General features: G+C 30.1%; 1 protein-coding gene across 4 annotated transcripts; it reads left to right on the forward strand.

The window, feature by feature from the left end:
* Positions 1–902: 902 nt before the first annotated feature.
* On the forward strand, positions 903–23,144 carry LOC134691083 (uncharacterized). Of its 4 annotated transcripts, none has more exons than XM_063551290.1 (14): positions 903–1,091; positions 8,267–8,501; positions 10,388–10,510; positions 10,880–10,999; positions 11,644–11,766; positions 12,435–12,557; positions 13,233–13,441; positions 13,774–13,819; positions 17,125–17,264; positions 18,349–18,474; positions 18,914–19,028; positions 20,474–20,608; positions 21,680–21,805; positions 22,165–23,144. In XM_063551290.1, the coding sequence occupies exons 1-14, from the start codon at positions 1,059–1,061 to the stop codon at positions 22,320–22,322; spliced, it is 1,812 nt and encodes a 603-aa protein (XP_063407360.1). In that variant the 5' UTR covers positions 903–1,058; the 3' UTR covers positions 22,323–23,144. The 4 variants fall into 4 exon arrangements, with proteins under 4 accessions (XP_063407360.1, XP_063407362.1, XP_063407361.1 ...); XM_063551292.1 differs by lacking the exon at positions 903–1,091 and adding an exon at positions 6,303–6,374; XM_063551291.1 differs by lacking the exon at positions 903–1,091 and adding an exon at positions 6,475–6,591.
* The last annotated feature ends 2,145 nt before the right edge of the window (positions 23,145–25,289 follow it).

A 25,289-nucleotide genomic window follows, 5' to 3' on the forward strand; every position in this document is an offset into this window, starting at 1 on the left:
ATGTGTCTAAATGTATAGGTTCTATTTTTAATTTAGTGTAGTAAGATAAAACGCCCAGAAGTTAGCCACTGTAGCCACTTAAAACAGTGAAGTAAAGGATGTATTCGTCATTAATAATATGCTTTTAATGACGTCTAATTAAAGTTTATGCGTGGGAGGGCATGCCTCTCGATTGGTCTCACACCTTACTGCGACATAGTAACATACTGGTAACATAGTCTAATGATTTAGTTTTTCGGTTTGTCATAGTCTTCATGGTCTTCTCAGTGCTACATTATTTTTAGGTATGAATATTATTAGTACAGAAATGCCGCTATCACCACATCAAGCGTTTTTCCAGGATGACGGATGTTCCGGTCTTCTGCTTCATGTTTTTTTTCTTAACGTATTGGTACATGCACTGTTCTTTAGTTCTGTCTTTTATTGAAGGTAGAGCTATTATCATGATGGTCTTCGTCAAAAGCTTTAGCGAAGTACATAATAATATACTAGTATATAACTATATTTATTCAAGATTAAAGCCGCGCTGGATGATTTGACAAACACAATGATTAAAATTAGACATATATACTGATATAGGACTGAGACGTGAGGAAAATTTCACAGTTACAGACACTAAAATGATTTACAATTGTGATCACTAAAAATTACAACATCTAAAGATTTAAAATAAGGAAAATTATCACTGATTATTTTGATACTTGATAGATTGTGATAATTTATCTATAAATAACATATGATAAATAAAATTTATTTTTTACTGTACACTAGAACCTTAGGATGACCAATGAAAGTTACCTGGTTATGAATGAAAAATTTGCCGCAAACTTATTTATTTCAAGTTGTGAAAAAAAGTTCGTTACTGTGCTGTCGAAAACGATTGAAAGTATGGTATTCAGATAAATCTAGACACCGGAAACTGTCAAGCATGAATGAGCATTCATTGTTGTGGTTAGACAATAGAAATCAGCTGTTGCAGAAAACCTACTGTGTTTATTGTAGATGTGAAAAAATAGTATACAGATGTTGAGGTCACTATTATAGGACATTAAGACACAATGGATTCAACTCCTAGAAAGAAGAGTCCCGACGTAAGCATGCATACAAAGTTGAATAATTTACAGAATGAGTCACAGTGTGGTTTCAACTTGTCTTTTTTAGTTTTTAGCATCTTATCATCTTATAGACTAGGGTCACAATTTTATGCAACAAGTGTTGCAAATTAGTTTTATCATTAAAATAACACTAAACAGACTCATCTGAGACTTATTTTTCTGCAATGGTTTTTTAAATGATGAGAAAAAAGGGGGGGGATTGTTAAGGACTATATTTTGTGGGATGTGGTTTCAATTTTTATTTCACATGATTTTCTGCTTGAAGTTTATTATTTTTATAAACAAATTGGTAAAAAAAAATCCATCTTAACTATAGATAATTGTGAAATTACTATTTTTCTTTACTTTTCTTAGAATATTTAATTTAATTTATCCAGGTGCTCCCATTTTATATTATGAGACTGAGTTATTTTCAGATTTGGCCACACACATGATAATATAGGTACAAAAAATGTACCTTATCCATATATATAGTCATGAGCCACAATCGACAGTCTTGAAAATGAAACAAGTAACACTGACAAAAAAGTTTAGTAAACTACATGTACAGATGTAAATGCAGGAAAGGAGACATACATTGTGCATGTTGTACTCATTCCAGAATCTGTTTACAGTTGAACTAATAAATGTACTTGTAATAGTAGATTTTTAGATACATTATTGTACCTGTACATGTATATCAATTTGGGACAACATTATCAATTGTAATTATATGATGTGTGATGTTAAACAGTTAATGGTTCATGACAGAGTTGTTAAAATCTTTTTCAGCCTGTCGGTCATCATGTATATCAGTAGATAACTTGATATGCTATAGACATTTGAACTTAACTTCATTACAACCTGTATAAATACAATTAAAGTAAACATGTAAAACACTTTTCAAAAGATGAATAGATTTTCATTAAAATTTTATTTTTTGTTTTCTTTTAAAAAAAGAGTTTAATTTAAATTTTACGATTTTGTATACTTTACCCAACACTTATTTCATATGAGCTATAATTGTTAATGCTTTGTCAGTTTTATGGGAACATGTACATGTATGTTTGATCATTGTTGATAGGGTTTGGTCAGCTTAAGGTTGTTCTTGCAAAGACTTGCTCAGGTCTTTTGAACTTGACAAGTAAATTATAAGGCATTGAGATCTGTAAATTTATTAGATTTTTGAATGATGGACAAACAAATAATTTAGTTGCTAAATATATTAAAAAAATCAACTACAATACATGTAGATGGAATGTGACTAAAAAAAATTCTAAATTTTTCTAAAAATATTGTGAAAAAAGGATTTATTATTTTCCCACTTGGTATACATGGTATATAGTGTAATGATAAGAAAGAAAATATCAGATGTTGATTTGTTTAGTTGGTGGTACAAAATGTAAGTTAAGGTACATTTGTATAACACTTACAGTGGCAAATCCAGAACTTTTCAGGTGGGGTCCAGTCATGCTACAGTGATTCCCTAAAGGATCAACCAGATCAACCAAATCCCTGGATCTGCCTATGAGTTAGACTATGTAGAAAATATAACCTTCTATCATGGTAAATGTGGTAGGGTGGGGTGGGATGTTTACAAAATTTATCTTGATGGCCATTTGACCAGAGTTCTTGCAATCTTTTTTTGCCTGGTGGTCTTTAAAGAAAATATGCATGTCCTCATTATCATTTTATTTCAAACTACCAAAAATATAGTGGGCAAATCTCTAGGACCACCACGAGAACTAATTAAGCATGTTAAAAGTCTCACCAACTCCACATTGTACAATTGATTCAAAATAGATAAAACCCATAGATATAAATGTATGTATACATGTATAACATGTATATTGGAAATCATACCACATCTTCTTTTTTTATAAATACCCTAAATTCAATTTCTTAAAATTTGTGAAATATTTGTACTGAAGATGTTTTTCACACAAGGCTCTGATAGAATCAATATTTGTAAGTACATTTAATGAAATAGTTCATTGCACTAGATTTATGATTTTTTTTCTGATTAGAAATTTTAAAAGGTATGAAAGTGTTACAAATGAACGTACATTTGACAAAGAAAGGTCAATGTACAGAAAATCAAATATGGGCTAATTCATGTAATTATATTCATATTAACTTCTGTTCTTACTTTTTTTTATTTGATATACATACATAACATGTATATGACATATCTCTACAAAAAAATCAAGATTGAGAAAACAGATTTTTAATTTATCGGTTATTAATTTAATATATGTCAGTCAAATATTGATAATTCATACTTGTACATTGATTATAATGTACACTAGTGGATTCATTAATTATCGTGAGAAACTTAATTTTTGAGTTTGTTGCCCTCAAGGAAACAGGTCAACTATTATGACTTTGAACATGATAAACATGATAAATTAAAATATTCAACAAAGTACAAATTTTATATAAACTTTTATGCATGTAGGCAGACTCTAGAAAAACCATGATATATATATCAACGAAAAGAAGATTTTCCTCAACTCATAAAAGTGAAAATACCTGAATCCACGGTAAACATGCATGCAGGAATTTCTCGCTTCATTGAAGACCTGTTGGTGACCTTCTGCTGTTGTCTGCTTTAATTCTAGTCGAGTTGTTGTCTCTTTGACACATTCCCCATTTCCATTCTCATTTTTATTCATCCATCAAAAAAAGAATATTTTTGATATTCATGCAGTATAAGTAAAAGAGCAAATCCAAAATCCTTTCGGAGGTGAATGTGCTGGTCTTCAACAATAGTCAATTTAAGTGTCTGCATAAATAAAATATGAAAATGTAAAGTAAGAAAACAATATATCTGCCATATTTCACAAATTTGTACAAATAGACCACTTTCGAGTTCATCCGTCACAGGAAAAAACTCAATTATACACACCTTTATGACGTCATTTACCAGATAAAGGGGGTCGCCTGTATCCCTGCACTATATACGTTCATCAAGCGTCTTAGTGATCGTCATTGTGTAGGATAAACTAGAAATAATGGTTGTTCTGTAGGTACTTAATGACAATTCCCTAATGACAGCAGTGCTGGTTGTCAATTTTGAGAATTCAATTTGCCAAATAATTCGTACAATATAGAATTATAGTTTTCCAACCACTCGCTCAACATTAGAACGGAAGTGATGACGCCCCTAAACGCACTAATGACAGTGATAAAGGCGCGTATAATTGACGAGTTTTTTCCGGTGACGGATGAACTCGAAAGTGGTCTATTGATATATTATAGAGGTGGTCATGAAGATTTTTGAATTGGGATTTTAAATCAATAAAATTTTATTTTGAAGATAAGCATTATAATTATAAGATTATCATAAATATGTTAAAAGTATCCCTTGTCCAGGATAGGAATGTTAAAAGAACTAGTATGGCTTCCAAATTATCAAATCCAAACAGCTTAATGTAAAAAACATAATGTCACTTTGAAAACTATATTAGAACATTTTAGATTCTACTTTTAAATGTACACAGCCATAACTTTAAAGCACCCTCTTTCTAAATACACGAAACATAAAAAAGATAATAGAAATAATCAAAATTACTGGACCTCATACAACACATGTACTGCGGACACTGGAATTCTCTGAAAACCTTACAAATAAAAAATAATAATAACATTACAAAGTGGGATGACAATTCAATTGTTTACTTATTAAATTGAATGCATTGTGATATCACTAATACCTATTGTGTATTTATGAAATTCACACCATTCCAGTTGAGAGTAATCATTTCATAAATGATGATATGAAATTGATCATTGAGTGTCAGTCAAGGTCATGAAGGTCAAGTTTTATTTAGTTTGTTTATCTCAAAATTGACCTCAAATAGCCTTAAATGCATCTAAGGTCAACTTTGCCTTAGGGAGTTGTAACCTTTGATTTTCTGAACATTTTTAATTGAAAAGAGAAACAATAGGCTGTTATAGTGCCTGAAAATCATTAAAAAATTGAACTAATACAATATGCATGTCTCTGCCTCAAGAAAATTTACTGGTTTTAAACAGGTTCGATTTAGATAAAAGTAATGACCTTTTTATGACCTCCTATTTAACAGTGTCAAGTGTCAAGATGGGTAATTTGATTGGATCTACAATTTTTGATTTTCCACTGATATTATATATAAAATATAGATAAATGGTTTTATAGGGTTTTGTTGTACTTAATCATATATAGATTTATGATTCATATAGCATATAGCATATATACATAATAACATGAAGCTAGTTCATGATAAAATATATTGATGCACTAAAAATAATACTGAGCATTTAACAGTTAGATACATTGCTATGCTATTATATGTATTATAATTAAATTTACTTATCATACATGTATTTAAAATTGATTGGTCCTATTGATGTTTCATTTTGTGCATATTTGGAATATACATAAATATTATTATTAATGACATATATTATACGTATTCATGGTATATATATATGTCTATAATATGACAGAATTTAGTAGATGTTTTCTTTTGGTCATTCCTCAGATTTCCTAGATAAAACTAAAATCCTGATAATAATAAACATGATAATTAACATACATTAATTGCCAGGTCAGTTTAAATCATAATCTCCTTTTATATATATTTTTTTTTATCAATTGTTCTTTGGATAGATAAGAGATTAAGGTGACAGGAAAAAAACTGTTGGTCAAAAAATTGTAATCTATGTGTAAAAGATTTGAAAAGATTACATAAAAAATCAAAGATATTGTAAACAAAAAAATGTGAATTTATTATGAATGATTTTGTATTATATAAAGTGTAATTTTAAAAGTATCGGGTCATACTGGAAATTTTAAGACATTCTCATTTAATGGCATTACTTTTTTGTAGCATTATGTGTCTTAGAATTTCAACATTTTTTACCACTGTTTAACAATGGCAATATGATAAATGCAATACAAATTTCAGATTGTGATTGAATTTGTAAAGTAATAATTTAAGCTGTAAGACATGGCCTCACTTTAAAACAAAGAAAACAAAAGAATTCTAATAGAAATAAAAAATAAATAAAAAAAAACTTACATTCATTTAATGTTGCACTGATATTGATTGATTTTTACCTGATAAATGTTACATAGTTATTTTCCTGACAGGTTACCTGGTCAAGAAAAACACTTGTTTACCTGCTAATCTGTTGCTTGAACTTTGACCTGGACAGCTGTTTATTTTTGTTACATAAGGGATGGTAATCCATTGTTGGCTATCATTGTATATTATTGGGCTATTTTGATAAGAGGTAAAAAAAATCCTAGAATATCTTTAAGACATTGTTTTATACATGTATTTAATCTTTAATTGTTAAAAGGCTTGAAGAGTTTTACATGTACATGTAGTTTAATCCAAGGCTTTAAAGTGTCTAGTTGTGTAAAAGAAGATATGATATGATATAATACTTGTAATCACTGTGAAAAGAATCACTTGGATTTTTTGGGGAATAAATATCCTTTTTTAAGGTAATTTATCAATTAATACAATATATATGACATACATGTAATAGACAGTATCATATAATTATTAAGTTTAACAAAAGTGCAATTTTTATTCTTAAAGGTAAATAAAAGACAGTGAACAATGGTGAATTACAATGCTGGAAAAAAAAAATACTTGCAAAAAATTTATAGTATATTACCAAATGACCTCATCAGTGACATACATTTCTTTAAATCAGTTTTCCAGACTTAACTTTTGGATAAAAAGGTTATTGCAAGAAGATTGAAATTCATGCAACAGCCTTATAAATTACATGATTAAGAGGACATAAGGAAATACATTCTTTTTTCAATACTGAATACTTAATGAAGAAAATTTAAGGTGACAATATACATCCCTCAAGGAAGATTAGTAGGTTTTATACCTAATTGTGTAACCCTCTTCAAACAAGTATTGTTGTTATTTTATATACATTGTACATGTAATGATCTACAACCTATTGTATGGTTAAATGGTTTCTCAATTTGTAAATTTTTAAAAGATTGTACATGTATGTATATGATGCCTCAGTTCTAGATGTTAATTTTTGTAAAAGTTGTTATCACATTAAGCTGTTTAGCTTAATCCCCCCTTTTAAACGGTGTTAACTATAAATTCTTTATCAAGTTAAATTAACATTGTACACAAATATTATTACACTCAATTTTGCTAAATTCTTTTAATACAAATATTGTTAATCATAATGTATTTATTTTGAGTGATCTTAAGAATTAATTTAAAATTTTAAATAGGCTAACCTATATCACATACATGATGTATATCTAAATGATTTTCTTATCTATATAGATTGTTGTTGATATTTAATAGTTCATTTTACTATGAAGTTACATGAAAGTAGTTTAATGACCTTAAAATAAATATGAATAAAATTTATACATAGATTTGATATTTTTACGAATATTTATAAACACATGGTGACTTTCCTTTGTTATTAATATTTAGTCTAGCATGTTAAGCATGTGTTTTAACAAAGAGATGTCTTCTTTTTACGACATAATTGAGAGTATTCACATTATACAAATGTTATAAACCATATCTTATATTATAATGATGGGGACATATCAATCAAAGTATTTCTGGTAAGCATTATACTAACTTCATTCGATGATGATTTTTTTTTTGTGTTAAAATTATTTTGTGCTGACATTGTTTATGAATTTTATAATTAAATTCATAAAACGCGTTTGTGGGCTATATGTACAGTGGCGGATCCAGCGGGAGGGTTCCAGGGGTTGGAACCCCCCCTTTTTTTGGACCATCTATGCATTTCAATGGGGACATATAGTTGGACCCGCCTTTTGTCCTGGGTTGGGAACCCCCCTTTTTAAAATGGCTGGATCCACCCCTGGTGTGGTTGATTATATAGGGTATCATTGGCAATAATACTACATCTCCATATTTCTACATTAGACAAACAGAAAATAAAATATGCACTGAGAAAACCACATTTTCAACTTGTACTTAGTGATCTTTCAAAATTATATAAAGCCAGACTTTTTACACATTGATTTAGATTAATAATAAACAAATCCAAAAATGATTGCATAATTGATAATATTGTGTTTCATGTCTTTTCAGATGATATTTTATATAAAACAAAAGTTATAACACCTAAAGAGTCTTTTTTTTTTATTGCAGACTTCCAAAACCATGGAAAAGTTTGACATTAAAATAGAGAGGTCTAAACCTTGTGTGTTAGAGGAGATTGTGGACCTACTAAAGAAGTTCCTAGAGTACTGTTTGTGGTGTTTGTCATGTGGATGTTATCACAGACCGTCAGACTCAAAGTCATTCAATGGGAACGGATATGAGATGATTTTATTAGACAGTGAGAAGAAAGCTGTACAGAATCTTCTACATTATATGGAATTAGGTCAGTACATCTAAGTGTTAATAGGTATGGGATACCCAGATGATTTCATGGTACATTTGTATCTTGCTTTCCTTCAGTGCAGGTGGTCAAACTAAGGACTTTAAATTCGCTGTAATAATTATTTAGCAGTATAAAGGAGTTAGGTCAGTTATTTTTCATGTTTTTATGTTAATAGGTATTGAAAATGCCTCAGTGGTTTAATGGTTAACGTTAAGGATGCTTGCCTTGATTGTAAGAGGTCTAAGAAAAGACTATAAAATTGGGAGACAAAATGTTGTTACCCAGTATGGTTACTTGTCTTCCAGGGGACTTCTACCTTGTACACTAGCAATTTAAATCCAACTTGGGGTGAAGTTGTTAAACAAAGTGATCTTCATAATAATATTGCATTTACATGTTTTCTTTCTAATCTTCCAAAAGATATATAAGGTGTACATGGTTTAGGATACAGTTTAAAAGGAAGCTGTACAGATCCTTTCTTTATCATATTGAGTTACGTAAGAGCCTTGTTAGATGTATTTTCTAATAGGCTCTTATATGACAAGTTGTTTGTGATTCATTATAATTATTAAATGATAAACAAGAACACTCCAGAAAAACAATACATATATGAAGTAACTTAATATTCTCATTATATTACAGAAGCCAGTGGTGTTCCAGTATTAAAACAGAGGAACACATCAGATCCATGTGTATATTAACATCATGTTCTCATTATATTACAGAAGCCAGTGGTATCCAGTGTTAACAGAGGAACACATCAGAGCCATGTGTATATTAACATCATGTTCTCATTATATTACAGAAGCCAGTGGTATCCAGTGTTAACAGAGGAACACATCAGATCCATGTGTATATTAAAATCATGTTCTCATTATATTACAGAAGCCAGTGGTATCCAGTATTAACAGGGGAACACATCAGAGCAATGTTGGATGTATAACACAAATTGTAATCTGTGTTTTTCTTTAAAGTTACATGTTCTCATTATATTACAGAAGCCAGTGGTGATCCAGTATTTAAAACAGAGGAACATATCAGAGCCATCATGGCCATGTTAGAAGTATTACCCATCATGTTTTTATTATTTACAGAAGCCAATGTTAACCAATGGGAACACAAGAACACATCATTGCGATATTAGATATATATAACATGTAATCATTGTTATACAACATCCATTGGTGATCCAGTGTTAACAGAGGAGCATATCAGAGCCATGTCAGATGTATATAAAAAATTGTAATATTTTTACAGATTATAGGTGATGAAGTGTTAACAAAAGAATGCATAATACATGTAGCTTTCTAATCATCAAAGTAACATGTTTTCATTCCACAATGAGGGGGGATTGGACCTTTATCGGAACCAAGGAATCGGGTGTTTTTAAGCTCGGGATTTCGGGATTGACCCTTACTGGATCCAGGAATCCTTTTTTTTCGGATTTCAGGACATCGGGATTTACTTAATTTGAATTTGGGACCTCAGGATTTCGTTTTTTTAAGTCCTGGATTTCGGGATCAGGACCCCTCCTATCCCCCCTCTACAATGTATTTACAGAAGCTATTGGTGATCCAGTATTAACAGAGGAACACATCAGAGCCATGTGTATATTAACATCATGTTCTCATTATATTACAGAAGCCAGTGGTGATCCAGTGTTAACAGAGGAACACACCAGAGCCATGTGTATATTATAATCATGTTCTCATTATATTACAGAAGCCAGTGGTGATCCAGTGTTAACAGAGGAACACATCAGAGCTATGTGTATATTATCATCATGTTCTCATTATATTACAGAAGCCAGTGGTGATCCAGTGTTAACAGAGGAACACATCAGAGTCATGTGTATATCATATCATCATGTTCTTATTATATTACAGAAGCCAGTGGTGATCCAGTATTAACAGAGGAACACATCAGAGCCATGTGTATATTAACATACTCAGATAATGAAGAATTACAGAAATCTGCTGCTCTTTGTTTCACAGAAGTCAGTGAAAGAAGTAAGAAAAAGTTTAACAGATGCACAATTCCAAAATGTCTATTGAGCCATTTGAGGAATAAATATCAATAAACTGTGCTATATGAAATTGTTTATGAAAATGTATAATGTAAAAAATATTAATGGAAAAATATAATTATGTCAAAAAGTTTGTTGATTAGAAACATCATAGAATGGTTTAAAATAATTTAACTCAAGAAGGAAATAACCAGAGACTCCCACTTTTCTAACATAGTTTAACCGTGCTCTTCAATAATTATATATAATGGAAAAAATTATTTAAAAAAAACTGTTTTTTATAAATTATGTATTTAATGATTAAGACTATAGATGATCATGCTGATAAAGAGCCAATCTTTTATATTTTCAGTGTCAGCACCTCTGACAATACCTATAGCACGGCCCCTGGTGGAGCTACTTAGATCACGTGATATACAAGTACAGAAAGCTGCAACATTGGCTGTCAGTAACTTTTGCATGGTTGGACCAGGTAAACTTTTTTTAGAATTATTTGGAATATAAACATGGTAAAAACAGTTTTATTGCATGCCAGTCTTGAAACTGTTTTTTTTTCTCATTAGGCAGTAACTTTGGTAACAAAAATTATTTTTTAAAGTTTTTGTTAAAATTGTCTCAGCATTTTTTTAAAATTTTGAAATCCCTTGAAAACCTTTTTTTGCTAACTCTTGGTGGTTTTCAAATTTCTTAATTGACCAGGATTGTCAAATTTCCTGTTATATTTTGATATTACTCTGGCATCTTCTTTTGTTAAAACTGGCCATTTGACACGGTCTTTGAAAGTGAGAACAAACATCAACAAACAATGCAGTTTGTTGTATAAATAACATTTTAAAAGTACATCTATAGATAAAGGCAGATGTGGTGTGAGTGCCAATGAGACAACTCTCCATCTAACATGTTTAAGTACTATAAATTCAGAAATTATTGTCTGCATTTATTTATATTATTGCAATATTTAAAGAATAGATAAAAATGAGAAATTTCATTTGGGAAAAATCTGCAGATATGTTGATTTTATTTTGATACCTTCTCATTCACATTTTTCACATTACTCAAAACCTCTCAATAATTTATAAATGACAGTATATAAAACTATATTATTTTTCATTTCAGGTCAGAATAAAGATGTGTTAGTTACATGTGGAGTTATCCCCCCTCTTGTCCAACTTTTACATTCTAGAAATGTTGAGGTTCAGTGCAATACATGTGGTTGTATAACATCTTTGGCTACCTCAGGTAAAACCTAATTTGTATCTGATAGATTTAATACAGAGTTATTTCCCTTTAAGGTGAATATTTATATTGAATACTGAGGTAAATTTATAGGTCCTATTAAGTCAAGCAGCTCTGCTCATTTCAATAATTTTTAAACATCCCTGGTTTCCAAATGTTTAGGTTTAAGTGTTATGATCAAAATGAGGAAAGTAAATCTAGAAATAGACTTCAGATGTACAGAAGTATTATTTTTTAGTAACAAAATTTTTCTCATCTTAAGATAAGCATATTCATATGGTTCAAAAGTCTGCATACATAACTTTAAAAAATTTGTCAGACATTCAAAATCTAATTTGCTGTATTCCTATATTATCAAAATCCATAAAAGTCGGTATCCATCAAATATAAGTCCACAGTATGAAATCGTACCTCATGTTTTTGAGATTTTCAGTTCTATCACTGTACTAATAATATTCATACATACCAGCTAAAATGCACAGATACTAAACTTGCATATGGATAATGAATAACAGCTTATGATTACAAAACAAAACATATTTAAAAACGTCATACAAATAGAATTCACATAGAAAAGTAAACAAATCAGATTATAGTTATTGTCAAAATGCACTTTTTATATGGCTGAAATGATTACAATATATATATATATATATATATATATATTGCAGATTCGAACAAACAGTTGATTGTGAATAACCATGGAATAAGACCATTGATAAATCTGATGAAGTCTACAGATATACGTGTTCAAAGGAATGCCGCTGGAGCTATACTTAACCTCACCCACCTACGTATGTTTGTCATAAATAACAAAAAATGATCTGCCATCAACTACCATTTTTTTAATAAGCATAAAATATTAAGATATATTGTAATAGACAACCATTGACAAAGGACCTGTCCTTAGACAGACACATTACTTGGTAAAATTGAGTTTTTGAGATCCTGTCCCTTATAGTTCTTATCAGTGGAATACTGTAAAATCAGAAATTATTGTGATGTTGAGGAGTGGACATTGAGTTTTAAACTTTTCTGTCTACATATTTATGATCATATGTCCATGCTGAATTTGATTTCAGTTGTCTTACTTTTGGTTGCTTCAAAGAAATGTTATGCAACTAAAACACAATACTTGTTACCACAATCAAGGATCAAGTTTGAGTTTTGGTGGCATCACTTTTACAATTTTAGAGTTATGCCACTTTGGAAATGGAAAAAATCTGGATATTTTACAGTTCTTGAGTTATGTCCCTTTATTACATTATATATATGCAAAAAGAATGTCATCTGTGTCCCATGGACACATTCCCCATTTATTTAAGAGAAATATGCTTCACAATAATAAAAACTTATATATTTTTATAATTTTTTGTCAATCAGATTTATAAGTTAGATTTGTGCAAGACGTCAAGGATAAAAAATAATAAACATTTCTGATTTAACAGCACATTTTATTATTTTTACAGAATCTTACAGAAATGACTTAGTTACCAAAGGTGCTATACCAGTATTAATTGATATTCTACACTCCAGTGATATTGATGTACAGTATTATGTAGCCGCATCTCTCAGTAACCTCGCTGTCAATGACAAACACCGGACTATGATGACCGCCATTGGACATTATGCTGTGATTAAACAACTGGTCAAGTTAATGTCTACTAAAAAGGAACGGGTAAGGTTGATAACGAATGGTCAATTCAAGATTATTGTGAAAAAAGTTAAATAGGATTCAACTATTTTCATTGGTTCTGATTTCCATTCATTCTGACTTCAGATTTCATGGTTTTTTAACCAATGCCTAAGGAAAATTTGTATTTAATTGAATATTTAAATTTCTGGTTCACTAATGGCAACTGAATCTATGAAAATTATGCGCTAAAGTTTCATCCACCATAAAAGTAATGAATTTGCTATGTTGTTTTTGAAGGAATGAGTAAAAGGCTTTAAGTTATTGGTCATTTTTTTCGAAGGTGATTTATATATATGCAATATTATATTTTACAGGTTAAATGTCAAGCATGTTTTGCTCTCAGGAATATTGCGTCTGATGGTGAGTATATATTTTTACCCCTCCTGAACATGGAAATGCAATAGTGTTTGTATCAGGTTAAATTGAAGGTAGCTAGCATGATTAACCCAGGCACATTCTGTATGTGCCTGTCCCAAATCAGCAGCTTTTTATTTAGTGGTTGTCTTTTGTTGCTATATAGCTTATTTGTTTTCTGTTGAAACTTGTATGGAGATTGTCTCATTGGCACTCATACCATAACATAGGACAATACTATATAGGTCACTGTGAACTTTATTTTGGGGGAATTTATTTACATGTATGGTAAATATATAAGTATTTTCATTTTAAAGTTGATATGAAAAAAAAGATGGGGTATGTTTGCCAATGAGACAACTCTCCACAAGAGACCAAAATGACACAGAAATTAACAACTATAGGTCACTGTAAGGCCTGCAACAATGAGCAAACCCATACCACATAGTCAGCTATAAAAGGCCCCGAACTGATATAAACCATTTATAAAACAGTCAAAGAATTCTTATAAAAACTATATTGAACAGCCCTACAAATGAGTACATTTATATAATCTGAATTACTTAAGTGTTCTCAAGGACTCTAATTTTAAAAACACCTTGAACTACATACTTTGTTTACGTCCAGTTATATAAATAAATAAAATTGACATAAATCTATATAAATGATTCATCTATAGACTTGAAATAAAAGTTATCACAACAATGATAAAAATCTTTGAAATGTTTTGTTCAGAAGGAAGGAAACTATTGATTGTAAGCACAGATGTGATCAAGTTTCATTCATATAAATGGTTGACTCATTATAATTAGCTTACATAAGTTATTTACACATTTTCATAAGACTTTGGTTAAGACGCAAAATAGAAGGAACTTTTGTTTTCTACAGAAAGAACTTTTGTTTTTGATGCAAAAAATTACAATTTGGATTTATGTTTTACGATGTGAATAATATACATGTATATGCCAGATGTTTCTAATTATATAAAATGCATTAGAAAATTGTGCACTTGTTTTCTAACAAAGAATTGCAATCGAATACACTTTTGATGGAAAAGAAATAAGCCATTAAATTAAAGAATTATATGTTTCAAAAAATCTATTGATATGATATGTATATTCTACTATTGCAGTTCACTATGGATGTGTTTTTAGGCATCGGTACTAATTTTCATGGATGCTGGAAAATTGCATTTCTTGGATATTTGTTTTCTTGTGTTGCAAAATTTGCATACATAGACTTTTGATATTTTGTACTTCATTGAATAAAAATACCTAACTCACTTATAGAGACTCCCACAGGGTACCCCCCTCAGGTCGCAAGTTGCTTTTAAATTCGTCGAGAGGTTGTTTTTAAGGGAAATGTACAGGTCGCAGGTCTTTTTGCCAACACAGAGGACGGAAGTCGGTCTGAGGTCGTTTTTTCCAAATTTCACAGGTCACAGGTCGTTTTTAGAAGGCCCTCAGGTGGGAAGTCGCTTCTAAAAAGCCCAGAGGTTTCAGGTCGTTTTCGCTCTGCGGGAGCCTCCTTATACATACAAAATCCACCAAAATGGTATCCCTCTAATAATAATCAATTCACAATAGTAATTAAATGAATGTGAAATCCAATAAAATCATATATTTGTAAAATAAACATTTGAGTTTTGTAACCAGCTGCTTATACAAACAGTTTACATAAAAACATAGTGGATTTGTTCACTCACCTGTGACATTACCTGAAACAGCTGTTTATCATTATAGATTCAAAGAGAGGTTCAAATTTAAAGGTGTTACAATTGATTATCACTTGAATGTTTAATGAAGTGGAATACATTGTGTTGATATAAACATTTTAATGATAGTTCCACATATGTTTGTGTATATATGATTGATAGATCTTGTTCGAAAAAGACAATAAAATGTTTATTGAAATGAAATATTCACATGAGCTGTGAAAAAAACCAACATTTGGTTCTGTGTAACGTTTGTTGTGTTTTTATATTTGTCTGGTATATAATAATACAGAAAAATGAATTTTAACCATTGAAATCTTTAATCTGACACAAGACACATAGTTACATAAGGCCACGGTTTTTGAATTTGTTGGTTTACGGATTTTCTCCATGAAAAAGTCGGGTCGGTCGGTCGGAAAAAGAAAAAGAAAAAAAATTAAGATCTTTCAAGACAGAAAACTGATATGCAAAATAAAAATATATTTCACCTTTCTAATAATATGTTTGTCATACTATTTTTTCATCGTTCTTAAATTTTAGTTTGATGTAATATTAATGCTCAGCTGTAAACATCGCATGACAATGTCTAATAATTTCCCATAAAAAAAGGGGGTGGAGGGTACACTGACAAAGACGAAATTAAATCGTCATTTCACAAACAAGAAAAACAGATTGACGTCAGTTATTTGACTTAGCGTTTAATCAAAACTTGGTGAACAATAATAAGCACGAAAACTGATAAAGAAAAAAAAAGTAAAAACGTCGTACAAAAAATAAGTTTCAACACACGTGTCAAAAACGTAATAGACTCGTCCACTGGAAAAACGAGAATATCAGGTTAATGTTGTCATGCATTCCCTTTTTTTATTCAAATGGACGATATTTTATTATTATCTATAAAACAAGAAAATATCAAATGAATTGTTTACATTCAGTATTTTAACTTGATGTCTTGAACTTCCACCTGTCCACATTTGGACAAGTCTATTTATATGAGAACATGCATCTTACGGACTGATGACAAATAAGGGAAACGAACTTATAGTGTAATTGCTTTTAAACACAGGTTTCGTTCCGCAAAATTATTTGCGCAAACGACATTTCAAGGTCATTAATAATTGATTTGTCTATTTTTAGAAACGTAAACTGAAAGTTTAATTTTTCACAACAGAAAGTGTCATCACTTCTGTTAGTGATTAATGCATTTCATTTCATAAAAAAGGATATTTTAATTATTTTTCAGGAATAATGTATTTGATAGGGTCGGCGAGAATAAAAAAAAGCCTGAAATTTCGATTTTATTTTTATTTTGGAAATCAGCAAAATTGGGTCGGCGGATCCGTAAACCAACAAATTAAAAAATCCTGGCCTAACAGAAAAGTTGTGTGTTTCCTGAAATTTTTAATTGCCAAATTTCATCTGAGAATTGAACACGTTGAATGACTATTATATTACTATTAGCATTTGATGTCACAAAAAACTTAGGACACAAATTTGAGTTTTACTATGCAAAATATGTATTTACCACATAAGTGCATGAACTAAGTAATATTAAATAATTTCACATATATATTTATGTTAATTTAATGTTTTTCAGATGAGAATCAGATAATTATAGTACAGTTTGGAGCTTTACCACACCTACACAATATAATCAAGTCTAAAGCCTCACATAAAGACACACTTGGTGCTGCTGTGGCCTGTCTCAGGAACCTGTCCATACATAGAGCTAATGAGGTAAAACAGGGAACCAATTGAAATATAGATAAGATCAGATAAGATATAATTTATTTCCAATTAAGGTCCCACAAGGGGCATATAGTGAATACAAGTGTAAGGAAAAAGAACATTGATTGGCATAGATATATATGATTTACATACATAATTACGATACAATTAGACTGTAGAAAATATAATATATTTATTTGATAAATGCATCATAAAAATAGGATATCATTTCTGTGTCAAATGGTTAACAAACTTCTGAAAATGTTAATATTTTCAGGCATTAAGATAAACAAGATCAGGGCTATTCCAGAAAAAAATATATGGGGGGGGGGGGTTGGAAGGCACATTGTATTAGTAATACTTGGGTGATGGGTATCAGAGCAACTTTTCACACTATAATGCACTATAATTCTCAATTACAATTGTCTGGGTGGCAGGTGCTGACAAAAACTGCCTTCCACCCCCCCCCCCTCAAACAATATGACAAAGACTTAAAATAGGTTAAAAAAAAATTTGATATTGATAACTCCAAAGAAGACAAGGTTGCCTAAATTATACACTATATTGTCTTTTTAAATGCTTTGCCTCGCTTTGTAAAATTTGCATATCTTGTATACTTAATTTTTATGCCCCACCTATGATAGTAGAGGGGCATTATGTTTTCTGGTCTGTGCATCCGTTTGTTTGTTGGTCCTTCCATCTGTTTGTCTGTCCGTCTGTCTGTTTGTCCGTCTGTCTGTCCCGCTTCAGGTTAAAGTTTTTGGTCAAGGTAGATTTTGATGAAGTTGAAGTCCAATCTACATCAAACTTAGTACACATGTTCCCTATGATATGATCTTTCTAATTTTAATGCCAAAATTAGAGTTTTTGTCCCAATATCACGGTCCAATGAACATAGAAAGTGAGTGGGGCATTCATGTACTGGGGACACATTTTTTTTTTAAATGAAAGAGGTGGAATTAAAATGTATAGAGTAAGACTTCGAATTATATGCTGTCCTGAACATACATGAAATATTTGCCACTGGACCTTAATGAATCAAATATCAATCAATTTATATATGTAATCCTTGTAAAATAATTATTTTTTTCAGATACCACTGATTTCAGAAAAGATAATCCCAGATTTACGTCCTATATTATGTGATAGTTCAAACTCAGAAGCTCAGAGGCATGCTGCAGGGACACTCAGGAATCTAGCTGTTGGGGATCACCACAGGGTAATAAATATGCATATTAGACTTTCTATTTATACGAAACTGTCAATCTGCGTTTATTTCAATTTATTTTCTGATAACTTCTGACCAGGTTGATGTGGTTATAAAATTTTGCAGTATAGTACTTAGACTTAAAAATCAACCCATCAAAATACAGGATTTTGAACAAATTATTCTATAGGTTCAAATGAAAAATAAACCCTATATGTTATATGATATGCAATCATTGAAAACTGGTAAACATGAATATAAATTCTGTAAATTCAAAAAAAATTATTAAGAAAATTGTGACAAGAAACTTCCATTTTAATTAGATGCCAAAATACAATCTATAGTGAATTTCAGAGCTGAATATACAATTTAGATTTATTTGTTGTTTCAATCAACACATAAATTACAACTTGTGAGTGCTGAAGTTTTGACTTGTTTATGTATTTTACAGATCATAATAGACAATGATTGTATAGAAGCCATGACATTTGTTCTGATGGACATAGACACAAAACTTACAGTGCTAGCAGAAATTACAGCTGCATTAGCAATACTCACAGATGAAGGTAAGATTATCTCCCCTTATTTATAAAAAAACTTCTAGGATTATCTCCCCTGATTTATAACAACACTTAAGATTAGCTGCTGTATTTCCTATCTTAAATGATCAAGATAGGATAATCTTTCCTGATTTATAACAAATCTTTTAGTAGGATTATCTCCCCCGATATATAACACCATTTTTAAATAACAGCTGTTTTTCCTTTCCTAAATAATGAAAGTGGGATTATCTCCCCCGATTTATAACGAAACTTTCCATGCTAACAAAAATAACTGCTGCGTAAGTTTTTCTCACTGATAAAGATTAGACTATCTTCCCTGATTTGTAACAAAACTTAGTTTCAGCAGAACTTACTGCTGCATTAGTTATCCCCACAAAGATTTGATTGTCTCCCTTGATTTAATGCAAAACTTAGTGCTAGCAGAATGTATTAGCTATCCTCACAAGGGAAGGATTATTTCCATGAACTATACCAATACTCACCGTGCTAGCAGTTATAACAACTACACAAGCTATCCTAGCAGATGAATGCTAGATTATCTCCCCTGATTTACAAAAAATCTGATAGTGCTAGCAGAAATAAACAGTCACATTAGCTATATTCATAAATGAAGGCAAGATTATCTCCCCGATTATATCAATTTCAGTGCTAACAAATGTAAATTCTGCAGTCTCCTGATTTGATAGTATGGGAATTTTACAAAGAATGTTTAACAACAGAACCTATTTGCATCAACCAAATGCAAAAGTAGTCAACAAATTCAACAAACTATAAAAGAAAAATACACAAACTGCATACCACATGTATACCTTACCAAAGAATAGAACATTTCTAACATACATATAATACATTTGTAATTTAAAGTTACTTTTTAATAGAGATTTATTCTGGTATATGGGAGATAATCCAGTTTGAACCATGTTCTATGTACGTTATATGTGGGACAACACTAAGAATACAGTACTGTTAATTAAGAATGCAATGTGTCAATTAATTAGAAAAATGCAATAGTATCAGTTATGCAAGAAAAACTTGCAGTCATGTTTTCTGCATAGAATTTATTAAATCCCATTTATAAGATTTTACAATTATACTTGTGCTCAAGATTTTACAATAATAACTACATGCATTAACTTTTGAATTTACTTTATATAGAAGTTTAGTTTGTTTTCTCGTATTTCTTCAAAATATACAAACACTGTAAAAATTATTAGAAATTTGTTGATGTTTTTATTGTTGCAAAATATTTTTAACATAACAAAATTTGAGTTCCTAATTTTGTTAACATTATTTTTAGGCTGAACTTTAAAAATCTTAATAATTTATCTAACAAATGTGTCTTTCATTCAACAAATGCAATAAAAGATGAATCCATAAGTTTCTGAATTTACAGACATATTCTAGACACACTGATTGTATTGAATACAAGTAATCTTTTACTATTTCAGATGATGTGAAGTTAAAAATATTACAACTACACAATGGAAAATGTTTTACAAAGCTTGTTACCATGGCAACCTTATCAAGTCATTCAGATGTGCAATATAATAGTGTTGGTATCCTTGGTCAACTCTCTCTTGTCGGTATGTATGGTTTACTTTTTTTCTAATTATTGTTATTACATCGCAACAATGAATTGACCAATAGGATTCCACTAAATGCGTTTATATATCTCACTATATGCGGGTTATATATTAATAAGATGACAAACAAAGAAAATTGAAAATGGAAATAGGGAATGTGCCAAAGAGACAACAACCCAACCATAGAACAGACAACAGCAGAAGGTCACCAACAGGTCTTCAATGTAAGGAGAAATTCCAGCACCCGGAGGGGTCCTTCAGCTGGCCCCTAAACAAATATAAACTGTATCAGTGATAATGAACGCCATACTAAACTTCAAACTGTACAAAAGTAACTAAAAATTAAAATAATACAAGACTAACAAAGGCCATAGGTTCCTGACTTGCAAAAATGCGGTGGGGTTAAACATGTTTGTGAGATGTCAACCCTCCCCCTATACCTCTAGCCAATGCAGAAAAGTAAACGCATAACAATACGCACATTTAAATTCAAACAACATCAAACACACAAAATCTAGAGATCAGCAAACAGTTTTGCAATGGATAATCATATGGATAGAGTAACTGAATGTGAATAAGATATTGGAGTTATTGCCCTTGGACAGATGATATTTGCATCAACTTATGTCGTTTCTGGTCCGATCCAGATCCGTATTTTACTATGCCTAAACAATAAAAAGGCTGCTCTCTGCACAAATGTGCTACAATTAAGGTTTAAAAAATATCGGCAAGGGGAGGATTATTCAATGAAAGCTTCTTTAAAGAATAAAATCATTTTGGGGTACTGGACCTTAACCAAACATGACATTTAACCGACTGCAAATCTGACTGAGAGTGCAAAAATTTAAAAAAAAAAATTATTTGCCTTGGCAGCAGGAAACAGACATATATTTTTTTTTGGCCTTAACCAATAATAGTTATTTTTCTAGTGAAAAGAACAATCTTTTTACAGTTGGTTGAAAAATGGCAAAAATAAAAGTTAGAATATTGGGGAAACTATTTTATCAAATTCCTTAAGGTATGTGACAATGATCTAATTTTCATATATATGACTGAGCTTTTATATTTCAGCCCTACCAGAATCTCTCAAGATAGAAAACAGGAAAGGTATTCTATTGTATATAGACATGTTCCTTAAATCACCAGATCCAAACTTTATACACGTGGCCCTGTGGACGTTGGTGCAATTACTTAAAGGTTGGTTTTGTAATATTTTACTAATTTTAAAAGTCTTGTCAGGATACCCATCCAAATTTGAGGATTAGAAGGATTTAAAAATAAGGAGATGTGTTATGATTGCCAATGATACAGCTATCCAACAAAGTTCAAGTGCAGTGGATTTGAGCAATATAGGCAGCTGTATGGACTTCAAGATTGAGAAAAAGAATTTACTGTATTGTCAACTATAAAAGGCCAAGACATTAAGAATATTAAAGTATACAATTAGAAAACTAACAGTCTAAGTTATAACAAAAAAAATTATGAATATATTAATTTTTTTGATTAATTGCATTTTCATCTTGTATTTGGTTACATTTTTTAATATTTTATTTCAGATCCATTTTTTCTACAAGCTTTCAGGGAACATGATATAGAACAAGTTATAACAAAAATTCATCAGATCTCATCCCAGCCAACAACCATTGATGAACTTGCTGAAACAGCTCTGAGCATGCTCAGAGGAGAAGGAAGTCCAACTTCCAGTGATGATTGACCAACCACAGTCATATATAGTATCATGTGATATTTGAATAACAATGATCATGAACTGTTAATAGAATTATTAACAAAGTGCTAGTACTTCATGGTAGAAAGTACAAGATGATTTTTTGGAGATCATGCAGCCTTGCCATCATATTTACTAATAATGAGTGACACTATTTATAGATGCACAGCCATTTTATGCTGATGATTCAACTTGCCATGGAAATTAAATTTTCCATATATTTTTATTTTAATTACTTGATTCCTTTTTATCAATAACCATGAGGGTATTAATTGTAACTGGAAAAAAAAAAAAACATTTTCATTGAGAAGAGATGTCATTTTTCCATAAAATGTAAAGTTAAGTGAAATTTTAAAGGAAATGTTATGTGGAAGAGGGTACACACATAGTGCTTCTAGTTGTCACTTTGCATTATTGTGATAGTGGGAGAGTCACTATGAAATATCACTTTGTATGTTGTATACTGTGGGATTTATTTTCTTAGGTGCCAATTTTCGTGGATTGAGGAAAACAAATATTTTTAAGAAATATTTTGGTTTTACTTATTTCTGTATAAATCCCTTTCTAATATTGCATTTCATACATTGTTTGAATTCTTGGTTGAACCATACTCACCAAATCCATGAAAATTGGTATCCTGCAAATAATAATGAATTCACAATAGGTCACATATATAAAGTGGATTTATTTATATTTGTGGGCTGAAGACAGATTGTTTATTTGTGGATATATGATTCCATGGTTAGGCCAGAGTCTACATACCTTAAAATTTCCTTTATTTATGAAATCATGAAAATTTGTATCCTAAACATTTAAGGGGGCTCCTGGGTATAAATGATTTTTTTTTTCTAATATAGGATTTCCCTATATTTTTTCATAAATGAACATTATCATATACTTAAAAGAAAAATGAAATAAAAAAATGGGTTCACCGTTCAATTAAGCTAAAATTTGCATCTGGAAGAAGCATACATTTTTGTTAATGTGCTTTTTTTCTGTTGAACTAATATGAGAAAAAGAGGAACTATCGAAATAAAAAAAAAAACTAATATAAGAAATCGCTTAAATTTTACAATTATTTAGTTTATGTACAGCTTATTTGAAAACAATAATAAAAAATATAGGTCACCGATGAGTTAAATAAGATATTTCAAATTTAAGGCAAAAAAATGGCATTTTTGCACCAAAGGGAGATAATTTGGAGCTTTTTCAATTTTCAAAGTCATCTGGGGCCAAACCAAATATTTTTTTGGGGTTGTTTTTTGTACCATATCATAAAGTAACAACTAATAGTGTAACAAATAAAATTTGTAATGAAAAATATATGGTTTAATTTTTTGATAAATTTTTTGTACCCACGAGCCACCTTAATATGGTTATTTTGTAGATATAATTGGCTCAATACGTGTTGCGGGATGTGAAGGCAATGATTTTTTTATCTGTTTAATGGCCATAAGGATTTGGCAAGTTCATTGTGGGAAATGTAGAAGTATTATGACAATATCTTTCATAGATTTTTTATGGACCACCTTTTTGTTTAATATGTCATAAAGGCTTTAACAACTTTTTCAATCTTATATGATGGTTTTATTTATCATATTTATTTTACTTCTTTTTTATACGGAATGGTGAATCTTTGAGCATTGATTTAGCAACTTTTATACTTTTAAAATGCCTTACTAATTGAAATGTATATGTCAACTTTTTTTTATGTATCCTACTTATTTTACTTCTTTTTTATACTGAATAGTAAATCTTTGAGCAATTTAAAATTTGGCAATTTTCTTACATGTAAATGTGTTGAAAATTAGAATGTTTATGATGATTTTTTTAATCAATTTTCTTATTTATTTTACATCTTTTTTATACTGAATAGAAAATCTTTTGATTATTAATTTTTGTACTTAAGAAAAGTTTTAGAAATTAAATTTAAGATATGAATATAATCACTTTGAGAATAATAATGGGGGATTCATTTTTAGAATAGATAAAAAAATCGATTTCAAACCTAACAAAAATAAAACATTTATATATACATGCTCATGATATATATTTATGCTATGAAATAAGTCATTCTTTCAGTCTATAAGTATTACTTCTAACTTAATTTGACAGTTCTGGTTAAGTTTTAGCCCAAGATGTTTTCTGATTTTTTCTGTTAATTTTTCTTCTCTGATTTTCATAACATTCCTTCATATTTTACTTTTTACAGTATTTTAAAAATGAGATTTTATGTAGAGAAAATATTTTCCCAGAAAGCATGTTTTATTTCTGTTATTCATAATAATTTGTTCCCTCGTTTGAGGCGGAAATTTTATATGACAAGCTGTAAAATTATTTTCAAATTTTACATTTAAATAATTTGTGTATATTAATGAGGTATTTTTTTTTATCATGAGTCAAAAGTTTGATTTAGAGATAACTATATAATATTTTGTCTTTCTTAATAAAAAATGATCTGAATAATTTATTTTCCTACCTGTTTTCTACTTATCTTATATAAGCTTTAGTTTATATCATTCATGTATTATTTTTGTAATATTTATTATATTTTTTGTTGTGCTACTGATCTCAAGAAGGTACAGATTTAGACATGCCTGACAAAGTACATATATGATTAACTGATTACATGTATGATTAACTGATTACATGTATGATTAACTGATTACATGTATGATTAACTGATTACATGTATGATTAACTGATTACAAATTAAATGAGCTCCTGTAGTTTTGCTTTTAGGTAAAGATTGCATGAAATGCAATCAAAACCTTATGGGACTGATTTGATATCTAAATCTTCCGAGGCTGATGACTACCGTTTTGATACACAAATATAGTGCATTGATCATAAAATTTTGCAAGGTGCAATAATCTAATATCTGTTGTAAAAATATAAATCATGTCATTGTTAAGATAGTCTTTATAAATTGGAGTTATCTTCCTTTATCTATAA

The sequence above is a fragment of the Mytilus trossulus genome, chromosome 11 (assembly GCF_036588685.1).
Source record: "Mytilus trossulus isolate FHL-02 chromosome 11, PNRI_Mtr1.1.1.hap1, whole genome shotgun sequence".
NCBI classification, from domain to species: Eukaryota; Metazoa; Mollusca; class Bivalvia; order Mytilida; family Mytilidae; genus Mytilus; species Mytilus trossulus.

Excerpts from the sequence above, each read along its gene's own strand:
- LOC134691083 (XM_063551290.1), top strand. The coding sequence starts at position 1,059 with ATGGATTCAACTCCTAGAAAGAAGAGTCCCGAC. Across the intron at positions 1,092-8,266 it reads CTAGAAAGAAGAGTCCCGAC|ACTTCCAAAACCATGGAAAA; the intron begins GTAAGCATGCAT and ends TTTTTATTGCAG. Across the intron at positions 8,502-10,387 it reads TCTACATTATATGGAATTAG|AAGCCAGTGGTGATCCAGTA; the intron begins GTCAGTACATCT and ends ATTATATTACAG.